The following is a 12,448-nucleotide window of genomic DNA, read 5'->3' as shown; positions in this document are numbered from 1 at the left end:
GGCTAGAAGGTTACTCTGCTGCACCCCTGCTACAAAACACATATTGGTTTTACATGTGATGTGAATATATAGATGTATATGTTCTGGAGTCAGGCACCTATGTCAATGATGAATGCAAGTTCAGGAATCCTTTTCACATGGGGCTCATCTTCTAAAAATGTTAGTTGCCTGGCTGTTATGTTGGCTATCTGGCTTCATTTAAAACAATTTGCCTATACATATGCTTTAAATGTTCCCCTCTTGTATAGTATGCAGACAGCATGGTAGCTCAGAGGTTAGCACTCTGACCTTTGCAGTGATGGGTTCCAGGTTTGAATCCCAGCCAGGACACTATCTGCATAAAATTTGCAAGTTCTCCTTGTTTTAGGTTGGGTTTTCTAAACCACATTCCAAAAACGTAGCTAGATTAATTGGCTTTCCACCAAATTGATCTTAGTTTGTGTTAATGACATATAACAATGGTAGGAACATTTGATTGTCAGCTTTTTTGAGAGACAGCTAGTGATATGACTATGGACTTTGTAAAGTGGTATATAAATACTGAATACTAATGTTCTCTGTTGGGATGATTTGGGTTTTACTTGCCCATTAGGACATTTTGCTAATTTATAGAGAGACTTAGGTTTGCCCCGAAAGTGCACTGCTGCTTTCTGGCAAAAAAAACTCACCATTTTGTTAAAAAAAAAACATTGAATCCTGATATGTTTGGGTCTAAAGGGACACAAAGTTAGCTTGGTTGGTATTTACTTGTTGCCTGCTTGGCCTACTGCCCTACAAGGTCCCAGTAAACAAACCCAAAATTATGATGAAGAATGATAGTTCGTCCATGGTCTCCTTTTAAACTATTAATGCCTAGGGATGATGGTCAGTTTTCCGCCTCTATGTTTAGTTTGCAGTAGACTTTGCCATTTCATTGAACCTATGGACATTTTTATAGTTTTCGTCTAAAAGAGAGAGATGCCAGGAGCTGGTTGATAAAATACCCATTGGGCATCATTCCCATTGGTTTGTGGCTGTCTGTGTAGTTAGAAACTGTTTGGAAGCCAGGTTGCTAATGTGAATAGTGGTCATTAACCATGGTCCATTGGATGGTTGCTATTTGAACATTACTGCCCCATTTGCATTAAAAACCTGGTTCCTGTACACAGCAGGATGTATTCACCTGCACTGATTCACAGAGTATGGGTTTACAAACTTGAAGGAATATTTGCCAAATTTATAGGAAACTCATCATGAATGACGAATAATAAAATCCTTAATCCTGAACTATCGCCATTTATGACACAATCTTCAGCACAGAAAACACTAAGCTTGTTAATATATGTTTTTAAGGAGAATATAGTGTAACAACCACATCAATAATACATGGTGAAAAAGTCTTGTTTATTGATTGGTATCCTCTTATTATAATAATAAGGATAACATAATGAAGTTAAAGTTGAGCTGATAGTTGACCCACCCTGGAAACATATATTTTAGTGTTTACGTTGCACACTATATATAGTACTGTGGGGAAGCAATTCAACCAATCAGATGTAACATTTTCAATTGGGGGCACCTAGTACTTTATGAAAAACACCAGGTCTGCTAATTAAGTGGTAATTTAAAATTTCACCCCTTTCAAGCTTATATGTAAGTTTGGTAGTGCAGGGATCCTTAGATGGAGATATCCATACCCCTTGGGAGTACAGGAACCATATGATGGGACTATAGCTCTGGACCTTTAAATCAAAAATGATGTTGGATTGGATTATTAGCTATCACTGCTATCAATGCAAACCGAGGCTGTGAAGCCTCTTACCAGTCAGTGATCTGATCACTTAACCCGTCAGTGATCTGATAACTTAACCCGAGTGTCCTTCTACCTCCCAGTACTGCCAGCTGAAATGTTGACGTGATCATAGGGGTAATGGCAGAACTACACACATAGGATATTGACTACTTCATTAAATTCATCACTGTTACTGTCCATAGTTTTTCTAGGCAAAATATCCCCAAAGGAAAACATTAATGGTGAGGAGGATGATGGCATTAACATTGCACACACTTCTCCATAATGGCTCTTCATCAATACTGGTCAGCTTCCTCTGTAATTTCTCTGCTTCCTCTTTGGACAGTTTGACTTCAGGCTGCATGGACAATCCACAGAACCAGAAATAAACTTTCTTCCACCAGGGATACGAAACTGCTGCAATTAGAACATGGAAATTACCATCACAAGAACACAATATGGGGCCAATCCTTCCCCTTAGTAGGCCCATTGGCATCTAGTGCCAAACTACAGATGTAAAAGTAGGTGAGAGGGGAAGAAACTGTCAGGGTCAGATTACAGGTAAGTGTATTTACATCAAGCTGTGGGGTTAAGGCTTAATTCCGCAAACAGCTGAAATCCATACCAGCAGGTTCCATGCACCTGATTGGGCACTAAAGCCGTTGTCAATGGGAAATAAGCTTTCCGTAATTTACAGTATATATACTGTTAATTATTTGTAAATAAGTGATTGGATTGGCTTATGCAGCACCTAAATAAAGAGCTTAATAGAGTTTATTACTTTAGCCTAGTTAACCATTATTATACCTAATGTGGTCGTCTTACTTTTGGATAATTTCACTTACCATCACTCATTGAGTTTTTCTCCTGAATAGATGAAGTGTCTTTTATAACCTCAACTTGTGGTACTTCTGATCTCCATTCTATAAATATGAACAGAAGTTAATCTTTAATTATGTCTACTCAAAATGATCCTGTTGACAGGCTATAAAAATGGTATAGCAGTAACCAATAACCAACAGACTGCAGACATTGTGGGGCAAATCATCCTCAAGACTCACCAAGAAGCTACAAGTTCTTAATGTCCTAATTTGAGTTCTTACATGCAACAGTTTATAATTGTTCTTAATAATTGAGTAGGATGATCCACATCCTGCTTACCTTCCTGATTTCCTCTGAAATTTGTTTTTTAAGTTTCCACTCTTCCTTCTCCTATATCTAAACCAGCCTTTCCCAATTTTGTTAACAGGGCCAAATCCTTGAAGTAACTTCCAGGCCTGCTAAATATATGATATGCCCAGTTCATGGCACATTAGCTTGGTGGTCAATGGAATAAATGCCTCTGATATTGTCAGCCAATGGAAAAAATACCACCTTTAAATATAGTCAAATAAATAATTCATGTTAGTGGTAACTGACCTGAGAGGCCAAAAAATTGCACATTGTTCAAGGAACCTCTACCAACCTTTGGAGGAACCCTAGTCCACAGAACCCTGGTTTAGAAACACTAATCCAATTGGTGTGGTGTACAGGTTATTTAATATTTCCCCACTATACATAAGCATAGAAAGTAACTTGAGACACACATTTCCTCCTCACTTTCACAGTCATGTTTAATATGAAAGAATATATCCCCGGCACCCTGTACACATGCATGTTTTTTTCATGTAACCAAATGAACAGTTGTTCAACATACAAGAAAAATAAAGCATGCACATCCTAAAGGTTGGCAGGAATTCCTTATGCTTGGTTGTGAAAGAAAGGGGGGAACAGTTCATCTTTGTTGATGATACCACATTACATCACATATTGGAAGACTTGGCACATAGGCTTATATACGATGCATAAGCATATGGAAATGTAAGGATTTTCATGGTAAACTTGGAGACTCTATATGGGGCTGGCTGGTAAGTGAACCTTCACAATGACAGTGGAGAAACATTATTTACCTGGCTCTGTCTCAATTGGTGGGGTGCTGGAGGATACTGCAGCATTGTCTGATGTCTCTTTATGATTTTCCAGGCTAGTATTTCTCTCTGTTCTGTTTCGTGTCCACCAAGTGTAACGACCAAGCTAAGGAAAATCCAAGAAAGGAAAATACACAGACTATGACTTAAAAAAAGAACAGCCAATGTTTGGTCCAGGTTTTATTCAATACCCCTACTAAACCCTGCCAAGCCAAGAGTATGATTTTGAGGCTACAGAACACTTTCTAGGGAGCCATCCTTTTGATTTGCTTCTTCATAAAAAGCTGGGGCAGACCTCTTCATCTTTACCACCCATTTTCCACAAGTTCACTTTTATAAACATATACAAACTGACATTGAGTTTTAGACTTATCCCATAATCCCCAACAGCTTGCTCTGAGAAGGAATCAAATTGTCTCTATTCCCAACCCAATAGTGATGACCTGATGTATTAAGGCTTTCCAAGACCTTAGAATATAGACTATCATGAGAGAATCTGGGTAATCCAGCAAACATGGAATGGATTTGTTAAAAAACATTTGCTATTAGTTGGTCAATGTTTTCAGTTCTGGACCAAATCCATTCCAATTTACAGGATCACCCAGGTTCTTCCATGACAGTCTATCTTCTTCAGTCTTGGAGAGCTTAAATAAATCTTGTGGATTTGCTAAAGGGTGGAAAAATCTCACCATTGTCTTTTAGCCATAGAGCCATGTCATTTAGTGATCTTAAACTTTGGGTAGAAAAAACCTTGTAATTGTTTCAGAAACCATATTTCTTTCTATTTCTATTCCTTATTTTATAATGGAAACCAATGAGTCTTACCTCCTCGTCGGACATTGCTGGTGTAAACAGGCTGATCACAATGCAGATAATGGCTGTCAACCCAAAAAGAAGGATTGCAAAATATAAATAGTGGACGTTCCTGAGCAAAGATGGACGTGTATCTTTCTCTCCACAGTTTGGGGCTCGATATACAAAATCCATGATCATACGAATCAAACCCACTACCAGCCCAATGATCAGACCCCAGAAGGCTCCCTACCGGGATAAAAGAATACAAGTAACCAACAAAACATTGGTGAGGTTCTCATTTTAAGTGTACCTGGTGTTTTCTAACAAATAAAGATCATAGAGATGGCAAATTCTCAATTCTGACCCAGAACAAGCATAATGATAAGGAATTCTGACTTTTCCTGCTCCCAAGTGCTGGAACTCACCAGTGGTAGACTGTGGTGCAGGACAAAGAATGTCACCCATCTTCTGCAGGACATTTAGAGATATTTCAGACTCACGGTGAGCCAGCAGAGTTCAAGTGAATGGGAGAGGTTGGGAACTCTTTATTGCACGTGGCTGCGGAAGATCGTGGCATGGTTGCAAAAAAGTGGCATTGGGCTTTTGGCTGCAAGATTGTTGACCGAAGATTAGTGCCATTGTTGCATCCACATGCAAGCCTGGTTACCGTCAAGTGTTTGTTACTCCTAGCTGTTTCCTAAGCATAGCAATAGGGGAGTGATTCGTGCAATGGATGATTTTTTCTGCATGTTTTAGTGAGTTTTCACAATCAACATGATTGCTGGTGTGACATGGGCCTCAGAAGTTTCTACTTACATGTGCAACAGGGTAGTTAATCAACATAAAAAATGATATGTCTTACCATCCAGGGGCCAAATAGATAAAATAATATTTCATGCTTGAACCTATGTGCCAACATATAGGTTTGGGAGGACTGACTCTTTATTGGTACAGTTGGTATTCAGACCCTACAATAACTGTAATACATTACTGTATATGAGTGGGAAACACAGATGCCATGTAAATTTTATGAACAGAAATGTAGTTCAACAACCATATTAATTATAAGAAGATTCATCATTAAATGCATATGGGCAAAAGTCAAAGGTTATGCAGGCTTAAATCCCACTATATTGCTATTATATATATATATATATATATATATATATATATATATATATGTTTGAAACATTTAGTTTATGTTACTTACTGATTCATTGACTCTCTTGACAAAGATTGCCAAAATAAATATAGCAGTGACCGGTGGAGCGAGATAGCTGGTGACAGACTGCACGTAATCAAACAACAGCCCACTGTTAGCCGCTTGTATGATGGGGATCCATAGGATGCTTATAACCACTAGAACGACTATAAAAATCCTGCCAGGGAGAACATATCACACTATGTGAACACAACTTTACAGGAAATATTAAAAGTTATGAACGTTACATTTTAAAATATTATATCATGGCACATCAGGAGCTGCAAAGAGCCAAAATGTTTTAGATTTTGTATGATGATCAAGAATATGTGATTGGTAAATTGGGTTACATCACTTTGCACATCAGTAAAACTGCCTACATTTTAGGTCACCTCCAGAGATTTAAAGACAGCAATCTTCATAGATAAAGATAAAGATTGCACAGATGGTGGTGTTGCTAACTCTGGGCACTCCAACAACTAAAAAAGTTTTCCCACTGCCTTTCCCCCATATGTTCTGTTGTACTATGCCTATACTTTCTTCCATTCCTACCTTTTTGTATATCCTTTTACACCATTTATCATATTTTTGTTTTGGAAGGTGTAGCAGCACATTGTATGAGAAACAAAATTAGTAAAAAACAAATGCCATGCCAGCTGAAATGGTTGGCAGGAATCGTTTATCATATTTCAGCATAATGAGAACCCCCCACCACACTTCAGTAGGTATAAACAATATGATCATGGCACAAAGGTAGGCATAGCAGACATGAGACATCCATAAAAGAACTGAAACAATTGTGGAAAATGCAATGATCTACTGTAACAGCACTACTGCCTACAAACATTCCAGTAAGGGATGATTTTTACTAAATTGTGTAGATGTTTTTGGAAGGATTGGAAAATTTTCCCTATGCATTTAAAAGCAAAGCCTCTGAACATGATGCCACCAAACTTGCAAGAGGTCAAAGGGACCTGTGGGAATATGTGCCAAATGAAAAACAAGTAAGACATTTAATGTATTTCTTTTATTCTTAACTTTTCCTTCATAAAAATAACCATTAAAGCGTACTTATTATCACATTTTCAAAGATTTGTAAAAGGGTGGACATCACCAATCAGGTATGCTTCATCAAGGAGCTTTCCTTTAATGTAAAAAAATATCTTTTGCATGCACATTGAGATCAGTACTTATTTGTTTTTACATTTGGAGAAGGGCATTACACCCGATCTCATGCTTGTGCAGTGCCAGATCAGGTAATGTCAAGAAGAACCAAGAAGAAAAAAGATGGAGCCGTTCCACAGAACCGCAACCACCAGAATAAAGAGGGAAGCCAAGACAGTGCGGGACTCGCTGGGCTTGTTTGTGCATGGATTGAGGGCTTTTCAAAACTAAAGGCAAGCAACTTTTTCTGCTTTACTAGAAATTTTTGTCAACATTTTGCAAAGGTAAAATTAACAGTTTTATGACTAATCCCAATCTTTGCCAATCGAGCCAGTTTACCTAGGAGCACCCTAGACCAGTGATCGCCAATCTTATGAAACCTACGGTCGATCTTACGGGCTCCGGACCATGCATGCATGGGGAGCTGCGTGTCACTCAAAGGGGAAGAAACTTCGACCAGAGTGACGTCATGATGCCAGAACCCGGCCACTTTCCCATCACAGGTCTCAGTCTGCTACGGGAGAGTGAGCGGGTTGTGTCCAGAGACACAACCAATCCACCGCCATGAGCCTGTGGAGTCGAGGACCAAAGTTTTCTTGTGGACCAACGCAGACCATCCAATGACTACACACACTCCAATATAAATAGTTTATTTATGCACAATAATCTCAGATACTGCACCTGCCCACAATCATAAGCTCTTGTTCTTTGGCATTCTTACGAATACGTGACCAGACGTCCAACGTGAAGATAGTACTGGCACTATTGAAGATGGACGTGAGGGAGCTCATCAGAGCTGCCATGATAACTGCTATCATTAACCCTTTTAATCCTAAAATAATAAAAAAAAGGTCATTACAAATCTTTTCTGAATTGAAAGAAAAGTTCAATACAGAGATGAAACTGCACAACGCATAAGAATTTATTTACATGCAACTAAGTAAACTAAAGGCAAACTCCAGATAAATATGAACCAAACATTTATTCCAGTGCTGCACTAGCAAAACAAAAAAATGATCACCAAAGTAGAAATCTAGGTTAACGTTTAAAAATTCAACTTCAATTTATGTACAGTTCCTGTGTTTTAGTTCACTGGCCTCAGGTCACTAGCTGGAATTATATGGACATGGGTATTACATATTATTATATGTTGCTGTTTTTATATTTATTATCTTGTTTCATATTGGTTGCTCCCAAAATTAGACTATGTCTATAGTATGTCTATGGTAGGGACATTATATTGTCAGCCCCTCCAGGAAACAGCTATTGACATGACTATGGACTTTGTAAGTGCTGTGTATTATGTCAGTGCTTTAGAAATTGATTATAATAAATAGACCATCAGTTAGTTGATTGCATTGCTGATAGAAAACAAACCTTGAAAGACAGAAAAAAAATAATCTTTCAAGTGTCAACCTTTGGTCTGCATTCTTGACACAGTCAGTATTCCACAATATAACATTGCACAAAGTGCATGCAAAATGCCAACCCCTGGACCCTAACAGAAAAGATAAAGTGACATCTCACCGACAGGCATGAGTGTAATTACCAGCTTGGGATATGCAATATTGGAGCAGCTCACATCGGTCTGACAATATTTCCGGCATTCTTCTGGATGAACACAACCAACTTCGTCTGGATAAACAATATGAGTAAACATTAAAGGAAAAATGTATGAATTTGACACTCATTACCTGTGTCTTAGCATGTTTCCTAGCTGTCTGGCACCAATCCTTTCTAAATTACAAGCATCCTGATCTGCATGTGTGTTGCCAATCTCTGCTTTAGGGCTCCTTGCCAGCTGATCGAGCATTTGTTTTGCACAGCTGGCAGCAGTGAGGCTGCTGGAGGGAGATGCTACCATGTAGCGGCTCCCCATGCGGCAGAGGATCCTGGAGTGAAGAAGCGGTAAATGCACCTCCAGTAAATTCAGCCATAGAAAGCCATTGAAACAGCATGGCAGCCAAGCAATTAATATGTGAGTGAGGCTTGGAAATATATATTTTAAATTAATATGAATCTGATATGGCAGAAATCTATAACCCACAATCTAATATTCCTACCATAGTCATATGTCTTTAATACAGGTAAGTTTGTTTGGGGGGAAACCAACTAACCTAACTGTCTGTTTTTCACATGCAAACACTGGGAGAATCTGAAAACTCCATGCAGATAGCAGCCTGGTTGAGATTTGAACCTGAGACCTATACAAGAGCTTATAGCTGACATCTATATTCTAGAGGTAAATCACCTGGATAAAGAGCTCTGCTAATCATTCCTGGAAATACTACAAAAAATGTAGGTAGAATTTTCAGGTAACCCCCAACAATGGAGCCTCCTTTGGCGTGCGAAAGGTTTTTAGCTGCTAAGGATCGCTGCACAATAACCTAAAAGACATTTATTGGAGAGCAATATATATACCGGTAAATATTAAAATAAATATTGATATATATTTATTAATATTGATATATATATATTTAATAAATATTGATATATATCAGAAGCCCCACAACATTATTTAGCAATATTTCATTTGGCAGCAGCTGGTAGCTGTGAAATGGATCTGAAATCAGCTGTTTTTTCCTTTGTCCTCAATTCTAGCTGGACGATATGTGGATGTTGCCTGGGTTAACATTGTGTATGGGTTTTGGTACTAGGCATCCCTATAAAAAGGCATGGACAGAAAAATAATCAATGTACTTCTAGTTGAGGAGGTGTACAAGACTCTGAGCAGCCATGCACCAGCCAACCACTGTTTGGTGGACAGCTGGGTAGGTAAATGGTGCTGGGTCCCATTGTGTTAGATGAATGGTGGTGTGCGGAGCAGATAGCACAGATACACAGAACTGTCCCATGGACCTTTAGATAAGAACCCAAAACTATGGCACAGAGAATAAATCCACTTACCTGATCAGTGCACCAAACCCAGGTGGCCAATACTGTCAGACCAAATATAAGTCCAGGCCATGGAAGGTCCCCAGTGAGGGGGTCACGTAACATATGGAAAGCATCAGTGCGAGGCAGATGGCAGGTTGTGTTAGGGACAATTATTTTTGGAATAGCTTCCATATACTTCTGCTGCAGTCCTGTATACCAGCCAACCTTATCAAATGCTGGAGAGAAAAAAAAAGTTGTATATTGCTTGTAAGAGTTGTATATTGCTAACCCTTTATCCTTTTATGTTACCAGTATTTATTTTCAGTCTATGCTATTCATGCTGGTGGGGGGATTGATCATGTAGGGATAATATAAAAATAAAACAATAATCAGCAATATACTTACAGATAAACATGAGAATAAAAGCCCCTACTACCATAATGACTGTCTGTAGGGTATCAGTGTAGATCACAGCAGTAAGACCACCTGTTAGAAAAGAAATGAATGGACATATGCGTGAATGATAAAATGAATGTGAGACATAATTTTAATGTCAAATATTTAGGTAATACATTTAACCTGTGATCATCTATTCCCTGGGGATGTGCACATACCAAAGTCCCCTTCTGAAGAACTCTAAGTTTCTAAAAGAGAAAAAGGAGTGTCTGGTCCAACTAGTCATTCCAAGAAACTCTGGGCCTGGATCCCAAATAAAGTGCAGCAACTCTGTGGCACTACAATTACTTTCTGCCTTACTCAGGCCCTTTAATGCCTTTCCCAGGTAAAATGCTGCCAAATGACCTCTGAATTAGCTTCCTACACTACACTACACACACAAACTGGATGATTGTTAGATGAATATAAGCTAAAAGCCTAAAAAACAAAACAGCCACTACGTCATACATTCTTGTTTTGGGGTTTAGATTTGCATTCATTGTAGGAATTTATTCCATTCAGCGGGAAGCAGATCATAAAGTGACTTCTGAACAAAGTTTTTGGTAATTAAATACCATTCACATGACAAATGAACTAAATCTAAACTGTAAATACTAACATTTTCATTTCCAACCTAAATTGAAAAGTAAGCAAAAAGCATAATGAAATGTGTGAGCATGTTAACAATATTTTATAAATAGTCAGTCTCCCCATGAGTGATATTTTACTCCAATATAGAACCTGGTGGTCATCCTCCTGTCAACCACCAAGTCATCCTCTGAATTCATATAGATTTATGATTTCCCACCAATGTGAACTCCTTCCATACTTTTGCACACTACTCCTATCCACTTTTGTGTATTCCAACTCTTCTTCTTACAATACAAAACAATAAACCCAGGAGCTGGAGCAGGAACCCCTCAATATGGCTACAGTAGAACACTACACCTGGGTACTCAAATATCATCAATAGACATCTTACAATTTTTGGATATAGACAAAACGGACACTTTTAGCTTAGAGTACATAGATGAATGGCACACCTCTGTCAGATCCCTATTAAATAAATAAGCAAAAAAATTGGTTAAATCAACCAGTGCTTTTTGTTACATTTGTTTCTATGTATTACCCTTTTATTATAGCAAATGGAATAATTTAGAGCAGTATTTCTCAACCAAGGTTCCTCCAGAGGTTGCTAGGGGTTCCTTGAGCATGTCACGCTTGGAGAGACGGGGCCATTAGGGGGCGCTTTGGCTTGCACAGAAATGGTGTGACCAAGGCGCAGATCCTAAGCAGTAAAAAGGTCTTCTCCAGAGCCTCTAGTGGTGAGGATGTTGCACTGCTGGGTATTGCCAGGTTGCAGTACTTAGGCACACCAGGGTGGGCAGTAGGATACACGGTACCAAATCACTAAGCAGAAGAACTGTCAAGGAAGGTCAGGGTCAGGGAAGGCAGCAAACAAGAGAAGTCAGGTCACAAGCCAGAGGTCAAACATCAGGGGTCCAGGAAATAGAAACCAGTGACACAGGGGCCACTGCAGACACAGGGAACACAGGAGACACTGGAATAACCACAGACAGAGAGGAACACTGGAACAGCACAAGGGAACAGGCTGGGAAACAACAGACTGTGCAACATGAGGTTAACACAGGAGATGGACAGGGAAAGCACCGAATTATAGACAATAGGTGTGGAGGAAATGCTAAGCAGATCTAGAGGGTTCAATACTAGTGGAGACACGTTGCAAGAATGCTGAGTGCTGTGTATGAGCCAGCTAAATACCTAGGGATGATAAAAAGGCTACTTCCTGATTAGCCGGCGGGATGGGCGATACTGATAAAACTTGGAAGAGCATGCCCAGGGTCAGAACTGCCCACATGCACAGGAGAGAGGCATCTGTGCTTAAATGAGGAAGACAGAGCAATGATCACATTTGTCCCCTTCAGGTCAGTTACCACTGACACCAATTATCTTTTTGGCTATCTGTAAGAGTAATATTCTATCCCCTGACCACCTCACCAATATACTGTTCGCTGTGAATATAGTAATTATAGAGGTTCCCTGAAGACCTAAAAGTTATTCCAAGGTTTTCCCCATGTCAAAAAGGTTGACAAAAGCTGATTTAGAGGCTGAATTAATAGTTAAGTTCAAATAACACTAATAAAAATTAATAATCCATTTTTATGGATTAATTATAAAATATCTACCCAAAACGAGGGACAATAGAGAAAAGAAGGA

At 39.0% G+C, this 12,448-nt stretch overlaps 1 protein-coding gene across 1 annotated transcript in view; it reads right to left on the bottom strand.

Moving 5' to 3' along the window:
- Positions 1 to 1,364: 1,364 nt before the first annotated feature.
- SLC5A9 (solute carrier family 5 member 9) overlaps positions 1,365 to 12,448 on the bottom strand; it is a 21,243-nt gene continuing 10,159 nt past the window's right edge. The window contains 10 exon segments of the mRNA XM_072419606.1: positions 1,365 to 2,188; positions 2,617 to 2,694; positions 3,721 to 3,844; positions 4,564 to 4,779; positions 5,744 to 5,912; positions 7,580 to 7,730; positions 8,426 to 8,533; positions 9,150 to 9,285; positions 9,806 to 10,011; positions 10,181 to 10,263. Coding sequence (XP_072275707.1) covers positions 1,980 to 2,188; positions 2,617 to 2,694; positions 3,721 to 3,844; positions 4,564 to 4,779; positions 5,744 to 5,912; positions 7,580 to 7,730; positions 8,426 to 8,533; positions 9,150 to 9,285; positions 9,806 to 10,011; positions 10,181 to 10,263 — 1,480 coding nt within the window. The 3' untranslated portion in view covers positions 1,365 to 1,979.

The sequence above is a fragment of the Pyxicephalus adspersus genome, chromosome 8 (genome assembly GCF_032062135.1).
Source record: "Pyxicephalus adspersus chromosome 8, UCB_Pads_2.0, whole genome shotgun sequence".
NCBI classification, from domain to species: Eukaryota; Metazoa; Chordata; class Amphibia; order Anura; family Pyxicephalidae; genus Pyxicephalus; species Pyxicephalus adspersus.
The sequence above is the reverse complement of the archived record's forward strand: the minus strand, read 5'-3'. Positions and strand labels throughout refer to the sequence as shown.